Source organism: Chionomys nivalis, chromosome 7 (assembly GCF_950005125.1).
Source record: "Chionomys nivalis chromosome 7, mChiNiv1.1, whole genome shotgun sequence".
NCBI classification, from domain to species: Eukaryota; Metazoa; Chordata; class Mammalia; order Rodentia; family Cricetidae; genus Chionomys; species Chionomys nivalis.
The window spans coordinates 40,039,435-40,055,975 of NC_080092.1; the positions used below are offsets into that span (position 1 = coordinate 40,039,435).

The 16,541-nt window shown below is 42.7% G+C and overlaps 1 protein-coding gene and 1 pseudogene across 1 annotated transcript; one reads left to right on the forward strand and one right to left on the reverse strand.

Moving 5' to 3' along the window:
• The first annotated feature begins 634 nt into the window (after positions 1-634).
• LOC130877692 (immunity-related GTPase family M protein 3-like) lies at positions 635-8,547 on the forward strand. The gene is made up of 3 exons (XM_057775204.1): positions 635-866; positions 2,089-2,311; positions 7,014-8,547. Exons 2-3 carry the CDS (start codon positions 2,285-2,287, stop codon positions 8,229-8,231), a joined length of 1,245 nt encoding a protein of 414 aa, XP_057631187.1. The 5' UTR covers positions 635-866; positions 2,089-2,284; the 3' UTR covers positions 8,232-8,547.
• Positions 1,627-1,988, reverse strand: LOC130877693 (40S ribosomal protein S15a-like; annotated as a pseudogene).
• Positions 8,548-16,541: the final 7,994 nt, after the last annotated feature.

Consider the following 16,541-nt stretch of genomic DNA (forward strand, 5'->3'; position numbering starts at 1 on the left):
AGGGAAACCAGCCCACTCCCCTCCGCCTGGGTACAATCAGTGGTCTAGGGCATGCCTCTGAGCAAAGATGTTGCCCAGGAAGTGGACATATACATATAGAAGAAAGTGATTTTTGTTGTTGTTGTTGTTGTTGAAATCATCCTGAACTGGGAAAAACTCATGGGCAGAAGGAGACCGGTTAAAGGTGACATAATCTGTTGGGGCCACATGCCTTGATCCTGTCTCGATGACAGGATCGGAGCAGGTCAGAGAAGTTTCCTTGTAGTTGGAACTTCTGGACTGGGCTGAGTGGGGTGGGAGGGAGCAAGCGAACAAGCGAGCAGGGACAGCAGCCTCCAGCAGCAGCATTCGAAGGGCCCACAGTTCTAGAGGACCAGGCTCACCGTGACTCAACATAGTGCTGTCATCTGAGCAAGAGGGGGCTCCAGGGAAGGAGGCTCATGGGTCACACCAGGAGGCTGTGACTGCAGTTTGGATGTCACTGTTCCTGGGCAGACTTCCCAGCCCCAAGCCTGGCCATCTGACAGAATCCCACCCCTTCCTGAAGAAGAATGTGGAGGCTGTGTAGCTGAATCCAGTAAACCAACCCGTTTCTGGGAACTGAAACTGAAAGCTGCTCGGTCAGGGGGCCCCTCCTCCGGGGTGTGTGTGTGTGGGGATGGGGGCAGGCAGGGCTCATGCCTACAAGTGAGGAGTTGGAGCAAGGTCCAGAGTGGAGCAGGGTCTGAGAGGAAACCCAGGAGCTCAGGCAGCCCTTCGGCTGCGCCAGCTCCTTTACTCGCTCTTCCTGGGAGGCCCCCTCACCTCTGTTCTCTCCCTCCTGAATGTCCTGAACTGGATTCCAATTTTCTAAGGCTTCTGAGCAGGTAGGTGAGAGACTGCTAAGCGCAGCTTGGGCTATAAACTGCTCAGGGCAGGCTGTCTGGGGTCTGGTTATCCTCTTGGGGATCCTGAGCAGCAGGCACCAGCCCTGACTGCCTTCAGGACCACACAGATCCTGGTGTTTTGGCTGAGTCGAGTCCTTCCAACCCACCAGCCCTTCCTTACTGGTCTGTCCCTGGCTTTGGGTCTTCTGAAGGGACCTAGTTCAGAGAAAGCAGGTGGGGGTTTTCCTCACATTAAGTCAGCCCCTCTTGATGTTCCCTTTGGGGCCAGAGTCCAGGATGACAACTCCCCACTGGCAATATTGGAATGTCCTAAAACTATGTGAAGTGCATGCATACTTCATGTGGAACTCCCAGGGACTAGGAGTCCTGGCTTGGAAGGCTAGCTTCTTTAGTGAACTCCTGTCTAACTCAGTTGAGTGTTTTTATCTGTGTTGGAGAAACTGGCTCTTCGCAGGGTGCTGCTGCGTTCATCTTTAACCTTTCAGAGGAGAAAACCGCAAAATACAGTTTGACAGAACCCAGTGATGTAGACCAACATGCAGCCACATAAACTGTGTATGTGACCTTCTCATGGAGGTGTGACAGTGTGTTGCTTGTGTGTGTATGCATGTGTGTGAGTGTGTGTGTACATGTGAGTGTGCTTGCTAGTGTCTTTCTTTTCTTCCTTCCTTCCTTTCTCTTTCTTGCATTAAATCTTTCTTACAGTTCACGGAGGCTTTTCGTTTATGTATTTACAACTCTAGAAAAAGAATCCCAAGCATTTCCCTCTTGTGTGCTTTTGTCTTGCTTCTTCATTGTTAATGAAGACTAAGGTTGTCACTAAACAGAGAGTTCTGCCGTATTTCTAGGTCTTTGAGTCGTACCTCAAATCTAGGGTTGATCACCCCACACTTGTTCAACCTGCCTGTGAGGCTCCCAACAATTTTCCCAGCTCTGTGATCATCAATGATTTAAAATTTACCGATGTGACTGTGGTTCATCATTATAGTTAGTAACGAAACAATGGCTTAGAGCATGGCCTGATGGTGACCTGGCGTTTCCTCTCTTCTCAGCTCTGTTGATGCTCTTGAGAGCCTCTGCCAGGACATTTGTGTGCACCATGGTGTCGGCGTGGAAAGACGGCAGAAAGCTCTCCTTCCTTATTTTTAACAATATATTTCTCCATCTGTACTCAGGTGTTGTAATATTATTTTTCTAATAGGTTCTGAAGAAGATTAATGATCTTAAGGCTTGTAAGAGACCCACAAAGTTCAGGCCCATGCACATAGACCTTCATACTGCATAAAACTGAAGGGAGAAGGAAGCACCAGAGGAACACCAGCCCAGAGATCTGAGTGGAGACTAAGGAGCCTTCACCCAGACAGCAGAGAGCTGTAGAGAGAGCATCCCATTCGGTCATGATGTGGCTAAACGAGATCTGGAAGGTGGGTAGCATGGCTTGCCCAGTGCCGAGTCAGAAAACAGACTTCTGAAACTGTCTGGGTTTCAAGGAGCAGGGTGAGTCTTCAAACACAGGTGGGGGTTCTTAGTCAACCCCGTTCACACAGAGGGCAGGTCCAGACCCAAGGACTGTGTAAGGAGCAGCAGGAGGAAGTGTTTGGGAGCAGAACTGGACCCATCCCAGGAGGGGAACAAAGGGAGGAAGCATCTCAGGAAAGGGTTGAGAGGAGGGGTCCTCCAAGGAGAGAATGGCGGGAGTGGGGGTGGGGTGGTGGGTGGGAGGCCACACCAGGAGAGAACTGTATGGGGCCACCACAAGGAACTAACCAACACTCAGAAGCTGGACCCTGGGAGGGTCCCACAGATGGAACAATAGGCCTTATGGGGCAGACACCAGGCACTTCAGTGTAGGGACAGGCCAAGTGCTTAGTTGCTTCATGGGAACCCAAGGGGTGGGTCTGGCTGGGAGTAATTCATGGTGCTGATATACACTGTGTGGATTAAAGAGATGGTCTTGAGTTTTCAAGTTTTTGTTTGTTTGTTTGCTTGCTTGCTTATTTAATTTTGAGAGAGGGTTTCCTCTGTGTGTACTGGAACTCGCTCTGCAGGCCAAGCTGGCCTGGAACCCAGAGAGCTACCTGCTTCTCCTGGAATGAAGGGCATTTACCACTACATCTGACTGAGTTCCGAAGTTTTTAAATGGTGGAGATACACACAGGGTTAGATTTTTCCTTCCTTCCTTCCTTTCCTTCCCTTCCTTCCTTCCTTCCTTCCTTCCTTCCTTCCTTCCTTCCTTCCTTCCTTCCTTCCTTCCTTCCTTCCTTCCCCCCTCTCTTTGAGACAGGGTCTCATGTAGTCCAGGCTAGTTTCAAATTTAATGTGTAGGTGAGGATGCCCTTACTTTCTCATTCTTCTGCCTCCAACTTCTAAGTGCTGGGAATAGGAGTGTATGACACCAGGCCCAGTGACAGTTTACTATGACACTAGGGATTCACCTATTGACAACTTTCAAGGGCCTGCCATAAAAGTTTTCACTCAGGGTTAAAACAGAGATGCCACAATAGGGGTAAGAATAGAGTCTGAAGACTTTAGGAAAAGAATCTTCTCACACATGTTCTGTTCTCGTGTTCTTATTCTTCTCTCTTTGTTCTTCTGCCTCTACCCTAATTCTTCTGTCCTAATTGTTAATAATTTCTTTGCTTTAATTCTCTATCTCAATTCTAATTCCAATTCTCTGTTACAAATCTCTTTCCTCCTCCTCCTCCTTCTTCTTCTTTTTCTTCTTCTTCCTCTTCCTCCTCCTCCTCTTCCTTCTCCTTCTTCTTCTTCTCCTCCATCTTATTTCTTTTCAATCTATTTCTTCCACCATAACAAATTCCCAAGTTGCTAATTCATTAGCAACTTGTTAGTAATAGTAAAGCAACAAGGAAAGTTCTCGGGACACGGGCATTCTTTGAAGATGCTTAGCAAAACTTGGCTAGTTTGTAGCCGACCCCAGCTGCAGCTGTGAGGAGGTTCCCACCGTCTCTTAAAGGGGCCGCTACAGGTTAAAAGGGAGAAAACTAAACCATTGAGAGATCTAAGGAAAAGGCAAATAATACATTTCTTAAGGGTGATTAATAATATCTGGACATGGTTAGTCAGTTAGGTGCTATTGGTCTCTTGAAGGACTAAGAACAAGGACAGACACCTGCAATACTGCCCTAATTCATCATAAATCCTTTGAAGTCTTAGGTCCTACAAGGACAGATGCCAGCAATTTCGTAAGTAAAATCTGTGAAAGTTCCGTGTGTGATCTGTCCAGAAGGACACGTGTCTGGTCTGGCCAACTTGCTCTTTCAGTAAGGCTAATGATAGAGAACAGGCTTCTAAGTTTCTCACGGTAATGTGGAGAATATAGTATAGAGAGAAGTAATCTTTTTGACCATCCACAAATGTGTGTGCCCATATATTGAGATGTAATCATGAGATTACATGAACACATTACATGAAAATGCATAGTAATGGCGAGCTATCATAGCTGTTATTGTACACGCAAAATTGCAGATGAAAGCAGCAGTTTCAGAGTCAGTGGCCCTGCTGGTTTTGCCAGGCAGGCTTCCTCCATCTGAGAATGATTTCTCGGGTGGGTTGACACCGGAATTATCACCACTATAAGCTGTAGTTCCGTCATGGCCCACAACAGCTCATGATAAATGCTTCTGACATCACCCCAGGGATGCATGCTTGCTAGGCAGGTACTCTCATCAACTGATAACACCCCAGCCTCTTGGGTTTAATTTTTTTTTTAAATATTGGTGGTGATGTACAAAGAAGGGCTTTGATGTCCAAGCAACCTGTCTTTTTTTTTTTTTCCTTAAAGTAAATAAGATGTAGTTTATTCTGGAGCCATTTTGACTTATAATGGCCCAGGAAGAGAGATTTAGGTCACCTCACATTCATGTTCTAACATGAGAGCTTCATGAAATTTTTATAGATTTACACAACAACAACAACAACAACAAGCCAGAAATTAAGGTAATCTTAAAATACATTGCTGAGTACATCAGAGTGGTAGTTATAGCAAAATGGGAGAAGCTTTTATATTGGCCCAAGACGCCATCTGATCATGTTCTGTTGTTGTTGTTTTGGTTTATGGTTTTTCGAGACAGGGTTTCTCTATGTAACAGCCTCTTGGAACTAGCTCTGTAAACCAGGCTGGTCTCGAACTCACAGAGATCCGTGTGCCTTTGCCTCCCAAGTGCTGGGGTTAAAGGCGTGCGCCACCACTGCCTCACAGCCATCTGATCATTTTAATAAAGTTTTTCTTTTCTTAAGGACATAAGAAATAGTTTGTTCTGGAGCCATTTTGATCATGTCCTTGGAACACAGATTTATGTGTTTCTCCAAATTCCATGATTCAACAATCCCCGCTAATAGTGGGGTTGTGAAGATGGCCCATCCCCCAGAAACAATGTGGGGAGCCATGATCTTGACTAAAACCCACAAGGTCACCCCAGCGAATTCTCACTACAACCCTGGTTCACAAATGCTTCAATCTCATGATAAGGATTCAGCCAGCTCCCGTTTGCAGAATAGTCTGAATCCTTATTTTAGTACCAATGCCAACACACAGGAACACAAAAATTTACTGCTTATTAAGAATCAGTAGGTTGAGACTGGAGAGATGGCTAGGCAGTTAAGCACACTGGTGGCTTAACTATTCCCGGCACCCACATTGTGGCTCAAAACTGTACTCCCCTCTCAGAAGATCTGAAAGCCTCTTCCAGTTTCTGAGGACAGGAGGCACACACATGGTATACAGACATACAGGCAAGCAAAGCAAGCATACATACAAACAAATCTAAAAATTAATTAAACAAAAGACCGAATCATTGGGTTATTTGGGAAGTTTGGTTTGTCCTGTCTGCTGAAGTTGATGGGTTACAGGTGTTTACTGTGAAGGTAGTTACAGATGAATGGTATCAAAATTTTCATAGTGTGATTAGAAATAGTTAAATTCTTTGGGCTGGGGAAATGGTCCAGTCAATAGAGTGCATGGGGCCGTGAGTTCAGCCCCCAGAACCCACATGAACAAAGCTGGGCATAGACACATTTCTTAATCCCAGCACTTGGGAAGCAGAGGCAGGTGGATGTCTGTGAGTTCAAGGTCAGCCTGGTCTGCAGAGTGAGTTCCAGGATATTCAGCGCTACATAGTGAGACCCTGTTCAGAGAAAAACCAAAAGCAACACAAAACAACCCAAAAACCTAGGTATGACAAAATGGGTTTGCAACCCCACTTCTGGGGAGTAGAGACAGACAGATCTCTGGGACTCCCTGCCCCTGCAATCTAACCTCATCAATGAACCACAGGTTCCAGTGAGAGGTCAGCTGAACAGACAAGGGCTGGAGAGGAGACTTGGTGGTCATGAGCACCGACTGCTCTTCCAGAAGGGCAGGGAACAATCCTCGGCACCCATGTGGCAGTTCACAAACATCTGTAGCTCCACTTCCAGGAAAGCCAGCAGCTTTCTGGCCTCCCAAGTGTCAGGCACATGTGGTACACACACACACACACACACACACACGCACACACACAGGCAAAACACCCATACACATAAAACCAAATAATTAAAAACAAGATGACTGGTCTCCTTAGGAATAACACCCTTGACCTACATGCACACACATGCACATGTGTGCGCTTGCAACACATACAAACACAAAATTCATCTTTCTTTTGAAGACAGGGTCTCACTATGTAGTCCTGGTTGACCTGGAACACACTATGTAGGTCAGACTGGCCTGAAACTCATAGAAATTCACCTGCTTCTGCCTCCTGAGAGCTGGGATTAAAGGCGTGCACCACCACAGCCCCCAATGAATATTTGACTCTTGAGGAGAAGCAGAGTGGATGACTGGCTGTGGAGAGCTGGCTTCTGCAGTGGTCAGACCTGCCCACCCATTTTCCCACTGAAGGACCCAGCTGACATTCTATAGCTTGGGCTCAAAGGCCCGCAGGGCAGCTGTAAGGTAGGCATGGGGAAGGGCCATGCAGCTGCAGGGAGAGCCCATCCCAGAGGAGGTAGTACACTCTGTTCAAGGGAGTTGCTATGGAGTCTCTGCTGTCAGATATGACTCCCATGACTGGGGTATGTGACTTCTGTGGATTCCTGTGTCATCCAGTGTCTTCTTGTCTTCTGCAGGCTGTCACACTTTTCATAAACATGGCAAAATCCCTCATCAGTCCATCGTCTAAATCCATCACAGCTAATGAGTCATTCTGTACCAACCAGATCCTCAGATCTCAAGAAGTCAATAAGAAAATTGGTGAGGCTGTGAAGGAGGGGAACTTGCTGAAACTGATCTGTGTCGTTAATAATATAATGCAGAGTATGTCTAGACACCCAATAAGAATTGCTGTAACTGGGGACTCCGGCAATGGCATGTCATCCTTCATCAATGCTCTTAGGGAGATTGGACATGAGGAGAAGGATTCAGCTCCCACTGGGGTGGTGAGGACCACACAGAAACCGGCCCTATACTCCTCCCCCAAGTTTCCCAGTGTGGACCTGTGGGACCTGCCTGGCACAGGGGTCACATCCCAGAGCATGGAGAACTACCTGGAGGAGATGGACTTCAGCAAATATGACCTGATCATCATCATCGCTTCTGAGCAGTTCAGTTCGAATCATGTGAAGCTGGCCAAAGCCATGCAGAGCATGAGAAGGAGGTTCTATGTCGTCTGGACAAAGCTGGACAGGGACTTCAGCACAAGTGCCCTCCCAGAACCCCAGCTACGGGAGAACATCCTAAAGAACATCCAGGAAAACCTACAGAAGGAGGGGGTGGAGGATCCCCCCATATTCCTAGTATCCAACTTTAGTCCTTATTTTCATGACTTCCCAAACCTTAGAGACACACTGAGAATAGACCTCTCCAACATCAGGTACGCAGATTCTTTAGAGACTCTTTCTGGAATCTGTGACAGGAGCATCAGCGAGAAGGCGTTGTCTCTGAAGAATAGCATGCTCACAAGACCCCAGGAGACAGCTGTGAGCCGTATGTGTGATGCTGCTAACCTCCAGGAGAGTTTTGAAAACTACCAGAAACTCTTTGGTGTGGATGATGGGTCCCTTCAGCAGGTGGCTCAGAGGACAGGGGCACTGCAGACGGGCTGCGTGGCCGTAAAGTTCCAGGAGTTGCACACGAAGGACTGGAGGCTGAGGCTCATGATGAGTTTTCCCGTGTGCATGTTCCTCAGGTGTCTTGAAGTGTCGTGGTGGTATGGCCTGTGGAAATTTTTCACCCGTGGCTTAAGACTCTGGAGACAGAGCCTCATCATTGAGATACTTGCCCAGAATGCCAAGACTGTCTCGAGGAATGTCCTAAAGGATAATACCCACCTTGCTGAAGTCCTTTGAGGAGGGTCTAACTAAACCTCAAGTGAAATTCTGGCAGCCTCAGGGTCTTCTTTTTGATTAAGAACCTAGCTATTTTCTAGAAATGAAGAACAATAGCAACGTGTTGTAGTAAGTCTTAATATCGTTAGAGGAGGTAAGAAAATTGCTCATCTTCCCACAGGCAACTCTAATACCCCGTTCCTTGGAAGAGCAAGTGTCCACCAAGATCATCAGCCACACTTTCCTAGCTCAGCACTTAGCACTGATGCTTCCAGTTTCATTTTCCTGCACGTGTCCATCAAATGGTGTTCCTCCTAAACCATTAAAGTTGTCTTCATCAAAACTGCTTCATTCTTATCTATATCTTTCCCTAGATACCCCGGTGGTGACTCAACTGGCCCAAGATGCTCTTATAGACTTGGAGGGTGGAGAGGGAGATGGAAACAGTCCCTGAAAATCTACTGTGTGTTGGGGCTGTGTGTGCATGTGTGAGTGCATGTGTGTGGTCACATGCACACCACAACATGTGGGGTCTGTATTCACTTTCTACCTTATAGGTTCTGGAGACTTAATTCAAGTGGTCAGGCTTGGCAGCAAGCACCTTAATCTGCTGAGCCCTATCGATGGCCTGCTGAAGATGTCTTTGTGTCTGGACAAACACATGATCAGTGTTCAAAGAGTCAGCCCTATGCCAGAACAGGGAAGAGTGGCTTCCTCATGGCCTAGACAACAAAGTTTGTGTATATTTCCTGTATTATAAAAAATCTCTGAGCTTAGGCAATATAAAAGGAAATCAGGTTTATTAACTCATAGTTCTGGAGCATGAGGAACCCCTGTGTGAAGTATCAAGTTGGCCTCTTGAGGTCATCACAAGGGCAGGAGTTCATGTAGAAGAGAATAGAGCACAAAAGATCCAGGTGCCAGGCTCCCTTTATCCTTCAAAGGCTCATTCTTAAGGGAAACAACTGAATCCTATAGATTGGTCCCTTCCTAAATCGATAACACTATGACCTAAATATCTCCTACTAGGTCACACCTGAACATGTGTGTGTGTATGTGTGTGTGTGTGTGTGTGAGAGAGAGAGAGAGAGAGAGAGAGAAATAGACACACACATACACACAGAGAGAGAGAGACAGAGAGAGAAAGAGAAAGAGAGAGAGAGAGACAAAGACAGAGACAGAGAGAGAGAGTGCTTCATGTGGGTGGAGGCTGCAACAGCACATCAGGGCTTAGCACAACTGATTCCATGATGGAAGTACCATTCAGGTCCTAAAACTCAGCAAGTAGATAGCACCATTTGACAAAATAAACAAAGACCTAATTCATCAAAGTCATAGTTCTGGCAAATTCTCTAAATGTATTGATCTTGATGTTTGGCTTCTGTTGTTCCAGTTCTAGATAATTATGCTTTCTTTTTTGAGACAGGTTTTCTGTGTGTAACAGCCCTGCCTGTCCTGTCCTGTCTTTGTAGACCAGCTGGTCTTGAACCCAGAGATCCACCTGCCTCTGACTCCCAAATGCTGCGATTAAAGGCGTGTGTCATATGCTCAGCCTGGCTTAATATTCTTATTAACTGAAGTATGTCAACCCAGGATACAGTTTTTGTGCTTAAAAACTCATCCTGAGAGAGGCTCCTGGGAGATGGTAAAGACATAGGCGTCTAACAATAAGGACACTCCATACAACTGGCTTCAGTTAGTTTCAGCAGTCCTAGATGATGGGCCACAATTGCTGTGGAAATGTTATTTGTGAGGAGAGGGAAAAATTTTAAAAGAACGGGGAAAAGCAAAAGGATTTGAGACTTCCCAAGATCAAATTCTTGGTGAGGACGCTTATGCTGATACACAGGCCCAAGCTCTTTACAATGAACAAATCTTGTCCCTATGCCACAAAACAGCCTTAAGTGCTTGGGACAGAATTCAAGAACCAAGAAAATGAATTGAATCATATACCAGGGTTATAGAGGGTCAGAGAGAACACTTTAGTGACTTTTTACAAAGATTAACTAAGGCTGTACAAATAGGAGTTAACAGACCCAGATGCTAGATGAGTACTTATTGACTCTCTGGTTTTGAAAATGCCAACTTAGAATACAAAAGATACTTGGGCTTTTAGAGGTTAGATCAGCACCAATGGATTAATGGATCCTGCATACAATGAACATTGAGACATCTGACTATAATATTGAATCTTGGGTAGGAGAAGCAATTTCCAAATGTCTGAGGGAACATCAAAATGTCAAATGTTTTCTACATTCTTTTTGTTTTTGTTTTTCAAGACAGGGTTTCTCTGTAGCTTTCGTAGTTTGTCCTGCAACTAGCTCTGTAGACCAGGCTGGCTCATACTCACAGAGATTTGCCTGCCTCTGCTTCCCAAGTGCTGGGATTAAAGGAATGCACCACCATTGTCCGATTCCTAAATATTTTAATTGTGGTAGAACAGGACACCTGAGAAGGGTTGTGGGTGTCCTAGGACATGAATACAATTACTCCAGAATCTTGGCATTCAAACTGGCCTCTTCAAGAGGCAGATATTCAATTTCTAGGAATTGGAACCCTATCTCAAGTAAGACAAAGCATGAGGTGGGTTGAATGCATAGGGTCAGAAGGACAGAAAGGAAGGCTGAGGTCATATGTGGCTAATATTGTAGTGAATTTATGGGGTCATGACCTGCTGCAAGAATGGAATGCCCAGATTAACATTCCTGCAGTCCCAGAAACTCATATTTCTGGGAAGGATATTATAAGGTACAATACACAAAGGTTACCAGTCATTCAGGCTATACAAGAACACTAAGCAACTAGCAAAATTTTAGAGGTGCCAACACATCTCCCTTTAAAATGGTTAATTGAGAAACCAATATGGGTTAAACAGTGCCCTTTGACAAAGAGAATCTTCAGGCTTTAGAACATCTGGTATGGGAGCAACTAGATGCTCACCACACTGAAGAATCAACCAGCCCTTGGAATTCTCCTGTATTTGTTGTCAAAAAGAAATCTGGGAAATGGAGAATGGTTACAGATCTAAGAGCTGTCAACAAGGCAATTCAACCTATGGGCCCTCTACAGTCTGGAATTCCTCTGCCTTCTCTATTACCAAAAGGATGGCCTCTTATGGTTATTGATGTAAAAGATTGTTTCTTCACTATACCTTTACAAGAAAAGGACAGAGAAAAATTTGCCTTCACAATGCCTACTTATAATGACTCTCAGCCTACTAGGAGATACCAGTGGGCTATCCTCCCACAGGGAAATCTCAATAGCCCCACCCTATGCCAATTCTTTGTAAGTCATCCCTTGGATGTAAACAATTTCCTAAATCTATAATTTACCATTACATGAATGACATTTTGCTATCTGACTCAAACTTTAGAAAGCATGTTTGGTGAAGTAAAGAAAGATTTGCCAAAATGGGAATTACAAATTGCTCCTGAAAAAATACAGAGAGGAGATTGTGTCAATTACCTAGGTTATAAAATAGGTTTACAGAAAATTAGAACACAAAAGGCACAAATTAGGAGAGCCCGGTTGAGGACTCTTATGACTTTCAAAGGTTGTTAGGAGACATTTCCAGTCTATGACCTGCTGTTGGAATAACATCTGATCTAATAGTTAATTTAAACACAACCTTAGATGGTGACAAAGACTTAAATAGTCCCAGGGAATTTGCAGCTGGAGCTGAAAAGGAATTGATTGTCATTTAAGAAAAATTACAGGAGGCACATGTGGATAGGATGAATCCAAATCTTAATTGCATTTTAGTCATATTGTCTTTCAGAATTTCCCCTATAGGAATTTTAAGCAGAGGGAAGATATTATCTTAGAATGGATCTTTTTACCACATAAACCAAGTAAAAAATTAAAAACTTGTGTGGAAAAGGTCTCTGAAATAAACATAAAAGGAAAACTGAGACTTTGTCAACTAGCAGGAATAGACCCAGTAGAGATTGTAGTGCCTTTTACTACTGATAAATTTAAATATTATGGAAAGACAATGAACCTTGGCAAAGAGCTTGTGCTAATTTTTTAGGAGAAATTAAAAGCAATTATCCCCAAAGTGATAGAATTAACCTTACAAAGAGGACTACTTAGATCCTTCCCCACATTGTATGGAACACACCAATAACTGGAGCCCGTACATGCTATACTGATGCAAATAAATCAGGAAAGGCAGGTTACAAATTAGAAAATTTAAGTAAGGTGTAACAAAGTCCTTACAGTTCTGCCCAAAAAGCAGAATTATATGCTATCCTCATGGTACTAAGGGATTTTAAAGAATCTCTTGTAGTAAAAGGAGCAGTGGGCCTGCTGCCAGGCTTGCTTAAACCCCCCAAATAACAACATAGAAATTGTATTCATTTAAACACTTCCTGGCTCATTAGTTCTAGCCTCTTATTGGCTAACTCTCACATCTTGATTCTACCCGTTTCTAATAATATTTATGTCACCACGAGCTCGTGGCTTACCAGGAATGATTCAGCATGTCTGTCTTGGCAGCTTCATGGCATGCTGCTCTCCGTCTCTGCCTCCTTTGTCCCAGCATTCTGTTTTGTCTACTCCGCCTGTCTAAGTTTTGCCCTATCAAAAGGCCAAGGCAGTCTCTTTATTTAACCAATGAAAGCAACTCATAGAAAGAAGACCCTCCTACACCACCTCTCAATTTGCTTACTGATTCACAATATGCAGAAAAAATTGTCTTTTATATTGAAATTGCTGGATTTATACTAGATGATACAGAATTGACTTCATTATTCCTACAGGTTCACAAAATAATAAGGAAGAGACTTTGTCCCATATACATAACACACACCTGATCCCATATGGGTCTGCCAAATCCTCTGGCACAAGGTAATGTAGAAATTGATCAATTATTGATTGGAAGTGTGTTGAAGGCCTCAGAAATTCATAATAAACATCATGTCAATAGCAAAGGTTTAAAGAAAGATTTTTTTCTATTACATAGCAACAAGCTAAGGAGATTTTAAAGAGATGTCCTACCTGTGCTTTCTATAACCAAACACCACTACCTGCAGGAAGTAACACAAAGCATACTCAAAGGAATGAACTCTGGCAGGTGGATGTGTTCCACTTTGCAGATTTTGAAAAATTAAAATATGTATACCACACCATTGACACTTATTCAGGTTTTCAATAGGCAACTGCTTTGAGCTCAGAAAAGGCTGATTCAGTAATCATGCATTTATTAGAAGTCATGGCCACCATGGGTATACCTGTACAAATAAAGACAGATAATGGTCCAGTATCTGTCTCTAAGAAAGTGAAGCAGTTTTTCTTATTATAATATAAAGTATATTATAAGTATACCAAACAATCCTACAGATCAGGCAGTTATAGAAAGATCAAATCAAACTATAAAATATATGTTTAAAAAAACAGAAAGGGATGGAAAATATCGTCAGAAATAGATCACATAATGCTTTATTAACATTGAATTTTCTTAATGCTAATGAGAAAGGAATAACAGCAGCAGATAGACATTGGATAATAGAAAAATCTTCTGAATTAAATCAGCTGGTGCATTTCAAGGATGTGTTGAGCTCACAATGGAAACCAGGAGATACGCTACTTTGGGTAAGGGTTTTCACTTTTGTTTCTGCAGGAGAAGAAAAGCTATGGATACCATCAAAATTAATAAAGACTTGGTTTGAAAAAGAGAAACCTCTTGAGAAATAGAAATGACGGCTCATCCACAGAGGTGACAACCACACACATGGTAAGGAAGGCTCATAGTGGTTTGGGCAGTGTTCTGTTCTTGACTTTGCAGCAAAATATTCATCTTCAAAAGTTAAGAGACCCTGGACATCTATATGTCTAAAGAGGAAAAGATAACTATCCAAACAGGATCACCAAGGAAAGAGAATTATGACTTATGAGGACAGGTCATCTGAGGGTAAGAATCACTGAACATCCCCTATATATATATTTAGATACATACACATATATGTATATATAGATATATGCTTCTTACTATAATAATAGTCATGATTCACTTGAAAAATCAAAGCTGGTTTTAGAGTTGGACAATGGCTCTGTCCTTTTCTAGATCCAAGCATGCTGTCAAAAATAAAATTTAGAGTTTCTGTCTCATGTCAGGAGCCATCTGGTATGGGACAGAAAGAAGAAAGAATTTAGAAAAAAATTATTACTTTTGTTCATACATATTTTTGTCTCTATCATACAGATTATTGAACATATGTCTGTATAAATAATGTTTAAGTTTTCCACATTGAACAGTGAATTTTCCTGCAGCAATCTTTGAAGTTTCCAAAAAGAAGATGGGCCCCCACAACTATGACTCCACCTGTTTGATATGATGTCATGATGCTGATAGTGCTGCTATAAGACCTGTTTTGGATCCCAAATGCTCACAATCGTTCCAACTTGGTTAGCTGAAATGGTGCACCTTTGTACCAGAACTCCAAATAGGATCCTCAGAAAAACCCTACTGAATACTCAGAGACTATTTGCAATTATACCAACCAGTAATCTTGAAATTTAACCATCATTTTACTTTCACAGGATCCCATAGAAAGAACATCGCCCCCATGACAGCTAGAAACAATTCTAGAAGACAATGTCTCCTCTCCCAACAAAGTTTGTCTTCAGAGTTAGGGACATCAATTAGGTTTGATTATAATTGATATAGGGTTGGGGCCTGGGGTGTAAATTATGTAGGTCTGGGGATCTTTTTGAAAAAAAGTGGAAGGGGCTGGAGAGATGGCTCAGAGGTTAAGAACACTGACTGCTCTTCTAGAGGTCCTGTCCCAGCAACCACATGGTTACTCACCACCACCTGTAATGAGATCTGGCGTCTTCTTCTGTCCTGCAGTCATACATGTAGACAGAACACTGTATACATACTAAATAAATATAAAAAAAAGAAAAAGAGAGGGAAATGGATGGGATAATAGATTAGTGTGAGCTCACTCACACTAATAATAATGAGTAATAGAGTGAACACATGTGAGCTATCATTTATAGGCAATTTATATTGGTATAGATTCTTGTATATTGATCAAAACTTAAATTATAATGAATATGTATCTATTTTGTCTACAATATTTGTATACCTAGGCAAAGCTATTTTGTCATAGTGTATGCATGCAAACTTCTACCTCTGCTTAAGACATTTTGTTTATTGATACAATTTTAGGATGCATTTGTCATATTGTAATATGCATTTCTACCTCTGATCAAGATACTTATACATTGTTTACATTTTGAGATCATGTTCTCATTTGTTTTACCTTTAAAGATTGTTTAATATTCTAATATGAATAATAAGTTATATAGGTATTAAGAATTATAGGTCTATAGTCATCCATGTTTGTCATACTTATAGTTAGACTAATCAGGTTCTTTAGATACATAGATATTGTATTCCACATAGATAGGTAATCTTCAACCACTTCAGAGAGCTGTAGAATATGGCATTTCAATAACTTAAGATTCTGTTGATGTGAGACAATCGCTCCTGGCAGCACCGATCTATTCCTGAGAGAATGTTGAGCACTGAAGACACTCCACTTGGAGCTTGTATTCTTCCTGGCAAAACTGGCCTTTTGGCAAGGAACTGTCCATGCATTGACCACTGACAAAATGCATGATTTCCAGAAAGGACAAGCAGGATACAAGAAAAAAAACTGTCAAAGCTTGCCAAGACAGGGTAAGACGATTTTGAAAATTTTTGTGCCTCTTAAAACGGTCTGTCAGTTACTCTAGGCCTTAGCCTAAGTTGGTTGCTCCAACATTGCAAATGAGACTTTGGGTGATTGCCCAGGTAGCCAGTTGTCTCTGTCATTTGTCGCACATTTTGGAAGTTGTTTGATTGCTCTTCCTGCTGACTCGAGTAATATTATTTCCCATCTTGGGAATCCATGGGGTTGAAGACTAGATAGTTGTAGTTACTTTCCTCTCATGACTTGGCCAAGTTATTTATAATACAAGACTTAGACTCCTTAGAATAGAATAATTATTGAAACATTTATCACATGTTTTTTCCTTGATATTTTTTTATGCTGGTTGTAATTCTAATTTTTATACTTGATATTTGTTCTTATGGTATATGATTTTTGTATTAGGCTTAGAATTCTCTTTTTTAAACAAAAGGGGGAGGTGCTGTAGGAAATTCTTCAGCCAGTAGCCTTTAAGTTACCTGCCAACTTGGGCATGGCTTCTTATACTATAAATGCCCATGTAAAGCACACGCTATCTCTCTCTCTTCCGGCTGCTGGATTCGGTTGTTGTTCCCTGTTCTAGCAGAGGACTGTGATCTGTGAGTCTATCCCTAAATAAAGAACCCTTTATTAT